Raw genomic sequence first — 12,821 nt, 5'->3', positions numbered from 1 at the left:
TGAACTAGTTGTCCACATTTATAAATCAGAAGGTTTTCCATAACACATGAATTTCTGGCTTCTCTTGAAAAATTGGCAACATGAGCCCTGCACTTTGCAAAGCTGCCGTGGCCCCAGTATTGGCTTCCCTGTTACACAGGGCGTGTCCCTTTAGACACCATCCCTACCCGGTCAACGTTGCCAACGCCTGTAGGCTTTTTGAGTTTGTGGCCCCATTTTAGGACTAGAATTAGCACAGTTTCATCAAAATTAAAAGTGAGGGTATCTTCGCCATTATAGTTCAAATGATGGCAGGCCTATGGCTTAATCTATGACTCGCACTTACATGTTTAATTCATTACAAGCAGAAGCCAAGAAGGGCATGTGGAACTTGGCAGGGATGCTCACAGGAGGGAACCAAAGAGCACTGGGGCTGCTTATGGTAATTTGACATATAACTCAGAGCCTGTTTGTGTTAGGTGAGGCGTCCTGGACGGTTTATTCTCTGTTCTGAGTTAACAAGCTTCCATCACATCACTTTCTTTGTGAATATGAAATGAGCATCCTCAGGAAAGCAAAGCCTCAAAATGTCAAGTTGCTAGGGAGGAAAGGTTTGCACAGCAAGCGCAGAAGGATTTGTGTGGCTTCTAGGCTTAGTAGTTAATCTTTTATTAACTGTCCTTATTTTCTTTTTCTTATTAACCTTATTCCTTTCAAGGGACCTAACTAGGGAAATGTTGTGAAGGAGGTGTTTTTATTTTTGCTTTTCAGTAATGTTACAGAAGCCCATGAGGCAACCCTTTACGAATGGTGATTTCTCATGGTAAAGAGGAAAATTCATTGCTTCGTGTGCTATTTATAAACCATGTCAAATATCCCCAGTTGTTTCTTTTCTGAAAAGAACTCCCCTATGCCTCCCTCATAATGCTGATTTTTCTAATTTTACAGAAGAGAACACTGAGGCTGAGGATTTTAAATGACTTGCACGGTGGGAGTACAGTCTAAGACGGGTTAGAACCAATACTACACCTAGCCCTTCTGACTCCTGGTGTACCCCTGCATCAGAGGGTTTGTCCTTGCTCTCCTTTCGGGGATTCCCAAATTTTAAAATATAGAATTAAAAAGGGAAGTGATTACTGTAAAAGTAAAGATAATGGCTACATCTAGGGTAGAGAACATATGCGTGATCTAGAAGGGCTATATAGGGTTTTTCTCAACTAGGGGGTGGCTCCCGTTACCATTATAAATGATTACAAAGTGAACATAAGGGGCTTCCCCGGTGGCACAGTGGTTGGGAATCCGCCTACCAATGCAAGGGACACAGGTTTGAGCCCTGGTCCGGGAAGATCCCACATGCTGTGGAGCAACTAAGCCCATGTGCCACAACTACTGAGCCTGAGCTCTAGAGCCCGCGAGCCACAACTACTGAGCCCACGTGCCACAACTACTGAAGCCTGTGCGCCTAGAGCCTGTGCTCTGCAACAAGAGAAGCCACTGCAGTGAGAAGTCCACGCACTGTAACAAAGAGTAGCCCCCACTCGCTGCAACTAGAGAAAGCCAGCGCACAGCAGCGGAGACCCAACACAGCCATAAATAAATAAATAAACAACAACAACAAAGTGAATATAATCTTTGCCTGAGACTGTCCTAGTTAGCTTTAAACTAGGTTAATTTTTTTTTTTTTTTTTTTTTGGTGGTACACGGGCCTCTCACCGTTGTGGCCTCTCCCATTACGGAGCACAGACTCCGGATGCACAGCCTCAGCGGCCATGGCTCACGGGCCCAGCCGCTGCGTGGCATGTGGGATCTTCCCGCACCGGGGCACGAACCCGTGTCCCCTGCATCCGCAGGCGGATTCTCAACCACTGCGCCACCAGGGAAGCCCTAGGTTAATTATTGATCGTATCTTTATTTCCACTCTCAAACAGGTTCTGTTTTAAATGATAAATTATGTGGTCAGCTACTATACATTTATGCTTTATGCACCTTTATATATGTTTATTATATGTCAAAAACTTTTTTAAAGTTAAAAAATATATATCCAGAAATCTGACCTATGCTCAGGAGGCCAAGGCCAACTTGGGAAACCTTGTGTTTGCTCTAAGAGTCATGATTACTGCACAGACCACAGTGGCCACAGCTGTGATTCAGGTGTGGACTTCCAGAGTTGGGGGATGTGGTGTTCCATCTTGGTTTTCTGGGGGCTCCTGTGGCATGAGATAGTTGTCTCTGTTTGTTTGTCCTATATGTTGCTGGAGAAATGGTATATCCCTTAGTCATAGTTGTGAAGGTCAGTCAAGATAATATGTGAGAGAGTGCTTTGTAAACTGTGAAGACTTTTTTCTACATGGAGTGGTAGGAGTTCCCTAAATCCCTAAATTGGCAGGCAGGGCCCCAGCATCACTGCACTGGCACCTGTCAGTTAATCTTCTTGTAATACAGCTCTTCTACTTAGAACATTCTATAGCTCCTGAAGAATGAAATCTAAATTCCTAAACTTGGCATTCAACCCACCCCAACCAACTTTCCAACATTATTCTTGCTGTTCCTCTTCAAGGGCCATAGAACCAAATTCAGGCATATGGTGTTCTAAAAATGCTGCTCCCTTTCCAACTCATCTCACACTTTTCTCTCCAGTAGAATGCCTTTTGCCTCTTTCTCCTCTCTCAATCCCTTTTTCTTGGACTGAATATTTTTCCCTCCCCCTTCCATTCATATAGTGAAGCCCTAACCCCCAGAGTGCTTGTATTTGGACATGAAGCCTCTAAGGAAGTAATTAAGGTTAAATGAGGCCATAAGGATGGGGCCCTGATCCAACAGGATTAGTGTCCTTATAAGAGATACCAGTGAGCTCTTGCTCTCTCTCCATGTATGCACTCAGAGGAAAGGCCGCTTGAGGACAAAGGGGCCATCTGCTAGTCAGGAAGAGAGCTCTCACCAACAACCGACCTCGCAGGACCTTGATCTGGGACTTCAGCCTCCAGAACTGTGAGAAAATAAATTTCTGTTGTTTAAGCCACCCAGTCTATGGTATTTTGTTAGGATACAGCAGACTAAAACACCGGTTCTTTGAATAGCTTTTTCATCTGCATATCTAAAAACCTCTCTATTCTAACCTATTTTTAGTTCCTCTGGGATACCTATTTGTTTATTTTAAAAATCTCAAAGACCAACTCAAAGACCATGGAGCTTCCCTCGATTCCTGCATTTTCTTTTGTATTCCTTTTTAAGACATTCGATGTTCTATCCTGCACTATGTAGTTATTTAGTACGTTTCCTGATCTCATTACTAGTAAGTTTTTGGGGTAACCTCTGATTCACTATTATAGCTCCACAATGCCTAGTACAGCACCTGGAGCTTATTAGATACACAATCTACATAAGTTGAATGAGGGAACAAATGAATGAACGAGAAAAAAAGAAATGGGGTGAGAAATAAGACACAAACTTAAAGTTTAAAGAGGAAGCAGAGGGACTTCCTTGGTGGTCCAATGGTTAAGAATCCGCCTTCCAATGCAGGGGACTTGGGTTCAATCTCTGATCAGGGAACTAAGATCCCACATGTTGCGGGGCAACTAAGCCCGCATGGCCGCAACTCCTGAGCCCACACGCCGCAACTCCTGAGCCCACGCACCTCAACTAGAAAGCCTGCGTGCAGCAAACTACAGAGCCCACATGCTCTGGAGCCCGCGTGCCACAACTAAGACCCGATGCAGCCAAATAAATAAATAAAATAAATATTAAAAAAAAATAAAGAGGAAGCAGAGAATTGAGATGTGGTATTAATAAGTGGGAAGCAATAAGTTAAATCTTCAGTGTAGTGGTGTTTCAAATAGGTATCTCAGAGGAGCTAAAAATAGGAGAAGAATTCTTTCCCACTGAGGTCTGGCATATTATTTGTCTATACATGGAGATTTGACTAATTATTGTAGTAGAATTTTTGCTCCAGCTCCAAACGGTTTGGAAAAAAAGGCCATAGGAATGAATTCAGCTGATATGGGAAAACTGGCATTTTATGACTAGAGCCATAATCACAAATTAGAGCTCTGGTATCAGACCCAGGGCTCAGAATTGGACATTTAGGATCTGTTCTTTTCCCTGCAGTCTCATCCCTAGTTACCATCCTCCTGTCAGAGTCTGCCTTATCTGCCACCTCTTCCTCACTCCCCAAATGTAGTTTTTAAATTTAGATTGTTGGATGGGCAATATTCACATGGATCAGCACTTTAAAACCTAAACTCGCAACCTGGGTTGAGTGTTTTAGTCACAATGATAAGGATAATGGGGCTCAGAACATTTCTTTGTCCAAGACTGAGCTGGAGACTGCAACTGGGGTGGCACAGCAAGAACACCCTCAAAGATTCTAGAAAGTCCCACAGTCGCAGGGCCTGGCAGTCAGGAGGACGGGGGGCCCGGAGCAGGCCAAACAGTGGACATGGAGCAGCAGAAGAGGATACTTCTTGGGGCTGCCCCATGGAGGTGTAGGAGGGGCTGGATCCCTGGGAGAAGGGTAGTGGGTGTGGGGTGCAGTCCAGTGCACTGTGAAGGGGGGGGAGGGACCAGGATGCAGGGCGGAGAGGGAGGGAAGAGTCGCAGAATGGGAAGTGGCAGGGGGCCACCCACCATCCGCGGGGATTCGCTCTCAAGGAGCTTGCACCCTTCTCAGAGGAGGAAGCTTTTGTCACAACTCTGTAAAAAAGCCATGTTTTCCCTTCTCTTTCTCCACAGTGACTATGTCCAGAAAATATCTAGCAAAGGAGGGAAATAGGAAAGCCCAAAACAAAAAGCCTGAAAAAGAGAAGGTAAACTGCATTGCTGACTTTATTTTGTTTGCCCTCTGTTGTGAAAAGTTCTTTTTTTTTTTTTTTTTTTTTGCGGTACGCAGGCCTCTCACTGCTGTGGCCTCTCCCGCTGCAGAGCACAGGCTCCGGACACTCAGGCCCAGCAGCCATGGCTCACGGGCCCAGCCGCTCCGCGGCATGTGGGATCTTCCCGGACCGGGGCACGAACCCACGTCCCCTGCATCTGCAGGCGGACTCTCAACCACTGCGCCACCAGGGAAGCCCCAAAAGTTCTCATTTGAGCTAAAAGAGTTCTATGTCTTTAAACAAGTGGACAATGTTGTTTCACGGGGAGCAGGTTTGATTGGAGGGAAAGTTTGGGCAACTGCAGCTTCACCCAGTTCCTGTTTTTCCTCTAAAGATCCGGTGCTTTGGTGACATTAAAATGTCACTGTTGAAGCAATAACTTTGAATATTTTTCTATAACTAGGCATTTTTTTTTCCTAGGGGAAAAGGTTTCTGTATAAAATTAGAGCTTTATGTTGAGAAACCAGATGCGTAGAGAGCCATTTGGTGTGTTACTTGCTGTCTTTAAAATCAAACTCTAAGGGCTTCCCTGGTGGCGCAGTGGTTGAGAATCCGCCTGCCGATGCAGGAGACACGGGTTCGTGCCCTGGTCCGGGAGGATCCCACATGCCGCGGAGCAGCTGGGCCCGTGGGCCATGGCCGCTGAGCCTGTGCGTCCGGAGCCTGTGCTCCGCAGCGGGAGAGGCCACAACAGTGAGAGGCCCGCATACCGCAAAAAAAAAAAAAAAAAAAAAAAAAATCAAACTCTAAGTCTTTCAGGTCTGGATGCAGCGCCTTCCCAAATCTCTGAACCTGCAGACGTGGGAGCATATTCCATGCAGACAAGAAAACTGAACAGGTACCCTTCCCCTTGAGGATTCAGTAAAGGATTCTAGCAAGAGAGGGTTGGTTAGGGAAGGTATTTGCTAGGAGGTTCTGCTTTACCTAAATGATGTGCTGAAGGTCAATGTCAGAACCTACCTAGGATTAGACATCCACAGCAACCAGTTAGCAGTCTTGAGGTTTTTGTAGCCCTTTCTGGAGGTGAAACCTCCTAACCACTGGACGCCCAGGAAATTCCCTACATGGAGACTATGATTCCCCCCTTCTTACCGCTCCTGCCACTCAGGATGAACGTCACATTCACACAGGGGACTGCTGAGCTTGTATGTGAACGTGAGCTTGGCTGGTTTTATATTGTAAATTGTCTTGATGGGTGCTTTCTGACATTTTGCTATGAACTTCTAACTTGCTTCTAAATTGCTGAATGCCACACTTTCCTGACTGTTCCAGCTTTTTCTGAAATGCACAGGAAATGTCTGTAGGTTTGGCAAGCTTCTCCCCACCTCCATCTCCACACTCTTATTCCGAAAGTGTACATTCAGCATTTAAGAGCCTTTAATCATCTTCCCTCTTAGCTCCCTTACACACACTTGTACTCACACTTTTTATGAAGTTAAAAGTTTTATTTTCAATCAGTTGACTTAGAAGAGGACTGTATCTATCCTTTGTCATATATCCCTAAAAAGCTCAATTTTTCTTCCAAACTTTGATAATGTTATTTTTATAAATGCATGCCAAGTGTGTGAATCAGGGTTTTTTAAATATAAATTTGTTTCTCAGATATAGCAGTATGAGAATTGTGGGTGGGAGAAGCAGCATCAGAAGCTGAAGGGCTGGAAACTAGATTGAGGGCATTATTTGAAATAATCAGAATTAAAAATTATTTCACTTCTTTAACATTCTCCAAGTACTGTTTTGAGCATCTACCATTGTTCTAGGCCCTGATGATACAGCAGTGAACAAAACAGACAAAATCTTTGCCCTCAGGAAGCTTAAGTCCTAGTAGAAGGAGACAGATGTAAACTAAATTAAGGAAAATACAGTAGAGATGGAGTATAGGGAGTGTTTGTTCACAAATTTATAAAGGTGGCCTTTGGGACTTCCCTGGTGGTCCAGTGGGTAAGACTCTGTGCTCCCAATGCAGGGGGCCCAGGTTCGATCCCTGGTAAGGAAGCTAGGTCCCACATGCATGCTGCAACTAAGGAGTCTGCATGCTACAACTAAGAGTCTGCATGCCACAAATAAGAGTCCGCATGCTGCAACTAAACATGCTGCAGTGAAGATCCTGCATGCTGCAACTAAGACCCAGCACAGCCAAATTAATAGGTAAATGAATGAATAAATAAGTAAATATTAAAGGTGACCTTTGAACAATCTTGAAGGAGGTGGACTAACGTTCTATGCTGACATCTGGGGGAAGAGAGTCCCAGGCACAGGAAACAGCTGCAAGTGCACAGGCTCCCTGAAGGAGCATCCCTGGAGAGAAGGAACAACAGCCAGGAGAATCTGGCTGGAGCAGCAGGTGATGAGGTTATAGAAGAAAGTGGGTGGGCAGCAGCTCTTTTAGAGCCTTGTCAGATGTTGTAGCTACCAGTGGCTTTTACTGTGATGAGTTGGGAAGCCAGAGTAGGGTTTCAAACAAGGAAGGGACAGCGTCTTATTTAACAAGACCACTCTGGCTGCTGGGTTGAGAAGGGAAGGGGGCAGGTGTAGAAGAGCAGAGACCAGTGAGGAGGCCACTGCAATCATCTCTACTAGAAATTAATAAAAAATGTTTGATTGGTTTACATAAAGGGAAGAAAATGTGCTTGCAGAATACAGAATAAAAAGGAAACAATTCTTTTTCAGATGTTTAAGTTGCAAGAAAAAAACCCACTTTGGCAACAACTTTGCTACTGCATCTCCTCCAGATACAGAATGGGCTTGGGAGTCCTAGGTCTTCAGGGTTTTTTTACTCCTGAGTGACCGATGAACCTAGCTGGGTTTGGTCAGTGTGTTTAAGAATGAGCCTTTATGGATCTGCTTAGTATGTCTGCCCCTTACCATTTCCCAAATTTGCCTGAGTCCCAGTTAGAAACACAGATTCCTGGGTCCTACCCATTCAGTAAATATGGAATGGGGCCAGGGACTTTCAGTAAGAAAATGAAGGGATTCTTATGACTTGGAAAAAGGGGAACTACTTTAATTTCCGCACCTCCCGCTCACCTTATGGGGTTTGCGACGGACCTGGAAAGCGTTGCAGGGCGCCCGTGATACCGGCAGGTGGCACCACGTGACCGTGAGCTGCAGAGGGCGCTTGTCTCTTAGGGATAGGCAAGAGGCTCCAGCAGAGCGGGTCTGTGCGGTGCTGGGGCCCACCGGCCACCGCTTATCCCGAGTGGCGAGGCGCGCACGAGTAAATAAGGGGGGCGCGGCCGGTGGCTCGGCTTCATTTTAGGCTACTGTGCATCTTAAGCCTCTCTAGTCGGCTTCTCGGGCTCCTGGGGCAGGAAGGCGCAGCCCTCTCTGCACGGGCATTGAGCACGCGGAAGCCGGCGGCGTGGCACAGCGAGAACCAGCCGCCTCGGGCCGCAGGACATTAGTCCAGCGGGACAACCCAACAGCCGGGATGTACTACCGAGGTCCCTCCGGGCTGTCGGACTCGCGAATGGCCCCTTTTCATTGGCAGCCGGAAGTAGGGCCCCGCCCCCTTTCGTACAGCTCTCATCTGTGACTGGCTCTCGGGCACCGGCTGGCCACACCTCCTCCCCTCGCACATACACAACAGTCACGCGCCTTTTAGTTGGAAACTTGGCGTGCAGAGGAGGACGCTGGCCCTCGTCTCCCCACCCATTTATCTTGCCATTGGTTCGCGGCGCCGCTCACGGCCACGCCCCCATTCCAGCCCCCTGGCTGGGAGGGCGGACGCCCGGTCGTGATTAGCTGGTCCGTCTGCCTCTTGCAGGAGCGGCTGGCACTTCTCCCCCCTCTCCCGCCTCCCGCCAGCCTCGAGGTTCCTGAGCTGGCCCAGGCCGAGTCAGTGTCAGTCAGGGAGGCGGACTGCTGAGCAGTGGGTGCGAACACTGCGTTGCAGTCTCGCTGAGGGGCCGGTGCCTGCGCTCGCGCCGCAGGGTGGGAAGGATGAAGCCGCAGCTGGAGCAGCCACCCTATGATTGGCTGGGGCACTTGTGAACCCGAAGTAAAGATGGCGGGCGGGCAGGCAGCCGCCGCACTGCCCACTTGGAAGATGGCGGCGCGCCGCAGCCTCAGCGCTCGCGGCCGGGGGGTCCTGCAGGCGGCGGCTGGACGGCTGTTGCCGCTGCTTCTGCTGAGCTGCTGCTGCGGCGCGGGCGGCTGCGCAGCGGCGGGCGAGAACGAGGAGACTGTGATCATCGGGTTGCGGCTGGAGGACACGAACGACGTGTCGTTCATGGAAGGGGGGGCGCTGCGGGTGAGCGAGCGGACCCGGGTCAAGCTGCGGGTGTACGGGCAGAACATCAACAACGAGACATGGTCCCGCATTGCTTTCACAGAGCATGAGCGGCGGCGCCACAGCCCGGGCGAGCGCGGGCTGGGGGGCCCTGCACCGCCGGAGCCGGACAGCGGCCCCCAGCGCTGCGGCATCCGCACATCAGATATCATCATCTTGCCCCATATCATTCTCAATCGCCGTACATCAGGCATCATTGAGATCGAGATCAAACCGCTGCGCAAGATGGAGAAGAGCAAGTCCTATTACCTGTGCACGTCGCTCTCCACGCCAGCCCTGGGCGCCGGCGGCCCGGGGTCTGCGGGTGGCGCCGTCGGGGGCAAGGGCGGCTCCGGCGTGGCCGGGCTCCCGCCGCCCCCGTGGGCCGAGACCACCTGGATTTATCATGACGGCGAGGACACCAAGATGATCGTGGGGGAGGAGAAGAAGTTCCTGCTGCCTTTCTGGCTGCAGGTGATCTTCATTTCGCTGCTTCTGTGCCTATCGGGCATGTTCAGCGGCCTCAACCTGGGACTCATGGCCCTGGACCCGATGGAGCTGCGCATCGTGCAGAACTGCGGCACGGAGAAGGAGAAGAATTACGCCAAGCGCATCGAGCCCGTGCGCAGGCAGGGCAACTACCTGCTGTGCTCGCTGCTGCTGGGCAACGTGCTGGTCAACACCACGCTCACCATCCTACTCGACGACATAGCTGGCTCAGGCCTCGTGGCGGTGGTGGTCTCCACCATCGGCATCGTCATCTTCGGGGAGATCGTGCCCCAGGCCATCTGCTCCCGGCACGGCCTGGCTGTGGGGGCCAACACCATCTTCCTCACCAAGTTTTTCATGATGATGACCTTCCCCGCCTCTTACCCCGTAAGCAAGCTGCTGGACTGCGTCCTGGGCCAGGAGATAGGCACCGTCTATAACCGGGAAAAACTGCTGGAGATGCTCCGGGTCACAGACCCCTACAACGACCTCGTAAAGGAGGAGCTGAACATCATACAAGGGGCTCTGGAGCTCCGCACCAAGACCGTGGAGGACGTGATGACTCCCCTCCGGGACTGTTTCATGATCACCGGTGAAGCCATTCTGGACTTCAACACCATGTCGGAGATCATGGAGAGCGGCTACACTCGGATTCCAGTATTTGAGGGGGAGCGCTCCAACATCGTGGACCTCCTCTTTGTCAAAGACTTGGCCTTCGTGGATCCAGATGACTGTACTCCCCTGAAAACCATCACTAAATTTTATAATCACCCTTTGCACTTTGTTTTCAATGACACCAAGTTGGACGCTATGCTGGAAGAATTTAAGAAAGGTGGGAAATTTTGCTATCTTTCATTGGCTTGCTCTTTCTCTCTCCATCCTCCTCCCTACTTGAGTCCTCTACCCTCAGAACAACCCCCCAAGGCGAATTGACCGGAATTTCTCTTCTCTTTTAATTGCAAAGTTGAAAGGATGGCATGGATTTGGGGATGGATTGAACTAGTAAGCGCTTCTAGGTTCTTTAAAAGCACAAGACTGCCATCACTTGCTTTTTCCTATATCAAAAAGCAGGGTTCCTATTTTCTGTGCATGGTACTCTTCCCCGCTGCAGTCTGATCTTGAGAGGTCTGCTGCATTCATTGCCCGGATTCTGAGTGGGTAGATGAAAGTAGGGACCCGCTCATACCGTGCTATGCCATTTGGTTGACATGTACTAATTGCAGGCATTTGGAAAACGTTTAAACAGCTTTTCTAAACCCTATACAGTCACTGGCGTTTCAGAGATTGGAAGTGCATTTTCAGTAGTTTCTTTTCCTGGTTGTCTGGTGACCTGTGGGAGAGATTAGGTCCGCTTTTGAGAATATGGTATGGGATAAGCCAGGTATCACCCAAAAAATTCACTCATTTGGATGACTTGCCATAGCTAGAAAAGAGGATTTTTTAAAAACTAAAGCTGTGCGTTAATATATAACTTGGAAAGACTAGAGGTAAGTTAACCTTTTATGAGGCTCTATCTTACCTAGCTTTCTTCACTATTTGTTTATGTTTATCTAACAACAAATAAAATTTCCCAAACCAAGTGTGGTTTTGGCAGAAAGCTTGGATCTTTAACAATGGGATGAATTCCTCTATTATGGTTTATTTATTTCTTGAGACTTTGTGGTTTAAAAGTGTTCTTTTTAACCTTGATCACCTGGTACATTAAATTGAAGCATGTCTCCAAGTCACTGTTCACTGTTCCAGGGAGTTTTGCCAGGGAAGAGAAGTGCAGAGTGTGGTGTGCTCACCTTTCTTGCATCGTGGTATTTTTGGTTTGTTTTACCATGTAATGAACAGGTAAATAGCAACTCATACTATTATCACTGAAATTCTGGCTTTAAAAACGTTTCCAGTAAATAGCTAGTTTTGTTATTTGAAAGCCAAGGGATACTCAGTTTTTAAATTGTTATGATGCTGGTGCATGTTCATGTATTATGTTAGAATGTGTGTGTAACCTTTAATGAACTGATAGTCCTCAAAACTAACTTTTCCTTCTTCAAATAGAATTTTGATCACTGATAGTGGTCTCTCCACTGAAAAAGGTCATGTGTAAGTGGTGACAGCTCACTGGATGTGATGATTTGAACATAGAGTGTGTAGTTGTCCTAATTCCATTTTCTTGCCTGAATGGTGTCCTCTCTGGAACAGAATCACATTGCAGTAATTTTCAGATGAAGGAATAGAGCAGAATGTGCTTCAGAGATTGGTAATTTGCATTTAAAAGCAGAAGGAGATTCTTCTGGATTCTTAAACAGTAAAAAGAAACTGTCCATTATCTCTAGGTGACAAAGCTTCTTTTGGGACGTCATTGTTCTTTCACTACTAAATTGTTAATTAGAGCATCTAACCAGTCTCTTCTTTCATTTTGCTGTAGTATCTGTAATATAGAAAAATATCTTGAAATGCTTGAAAATGGCTTTGAAATACTTTACTTTCTGTTGCTAAATTTCCCAGTATTGATACAGATAATATAGTCTATTTTAAAAAAATTATTATTCAGAATTTTTGCATATCTACTGATGGATTGGTAGCACTGGTGTGTGCTCCCTGCTGAAGTCTTTTCTTCACTTCTGTATCTTTTTTCTCTTTGAGAATTTAGTTCTGCACCTTGCAACTCGTTAATCCTTCCCCTAACTCAAAATTTCAAAATTTGCATTATTTTGAAATTTGTTTTTGATAGTCCTTGAACAGTTTTCCTATGACTGATTTATTTTTACTAGGAACTTTTTCCTCTCCCCAAATTACTTCTCACAGTATTTTCTTTGAAATGTATCCTTTAAAGATTGAATTGCTAATGTTTTCCCATGAATTAAAAAAAATATATTTATTTTATTTTTGGCTGCGTTGCATCTTCGTTGCTGCACGCGGGCTTTCTCTAGTTGCGGCGAGTGTGCGCAAGGCTTCTCATTGCAGTGGCTTCTCTCTGTTGTAGAGCATGGGCTCTAGGTGCATGGGCTTCAGTAGTTGTGGTGCATGGGCTCAACAGTTGTGGCTCGCGGGCTCTAGAGCACAGGCTCAGTAGTTGTTGCACACGGGCTCAGTTGCTCTGTGGCATGTGGGATCACCCCAGACCAGGGCTCATACCTGTGTCCCCTGCATTGGCAGGCGGACTCTCAACCACTGCACCACCAGGGAAGCCCAAGATGTTATTTTTATCTGTAACCAGAATGATGTAT

The 12,821-nt window shown here is 47.4% G+C and overlaps 1 protein-coding gene and 1 long non-coding RNA gene across 5 annotated transcripts in view; both read left to right on the top strand.

Moving 5' to 3' along the window:
• Positions 1–2,945: 2,945 nt before the first annotated feature.
• On the top strand, positions 2,946–5,639 carry LOC136793683 (uncharacterized). The gene is made up of 3 exons (XR_010839295.1): positions 2,946–2,967; positions 4,708–4,781; positions 5,607–5,639. It is a non-coding gene; the product is annotated as an uncharacterized lncRNA (long non-coding RNA).
• Positions 5,640–8,563: 2,924 nt separating this feature from the next.
• CNNM2 (cyclin and CBS domain divalent metal cation transport mediator 2) overlaps positions 8,564–12,821 on the top strand; it is a 142,510-nt gene continuing 138,252 nt past the window's right edge. For all 4 annotated transcript variants that reach the window (XR_009334036.2, XR_010838841.1, XM_059054085.2 and 1 more), the window contains exon 1: positions 8,564–10,438. Coding sequence is in view for 2 of the 4 variants with exons in the window: in XM_059054085.2 (XP_058910068.1) it covers positions 8,818–10,438 (1,621 nt within the window). In the remaining 2 variants the exon portion in view is untranslated. The remainder of the gene's footprint in view (positions 10,439–12,821) is intronic.

This window comes from Kogia breviceps, chromosome 2, assembly GCF_026419965.1.
Source record: "Kogia breviceps isolate mKogBre1 chromosome 2, mKogBre1 haplotype 1, whole genome shotgun sequence".
In the NCBI taxonomy this organism is placed as follows: domain Eukaryota; kingdom Metazoa; phylum Chordata; class Mammalia; order Artiodactyla; family Physeteridae; genus Kogia; species Kogia breviceps.
Note: the sequence above shows the minus strand (reverse complement) of the source record. Positions and strands in the feature narration are given on the sequence as shown.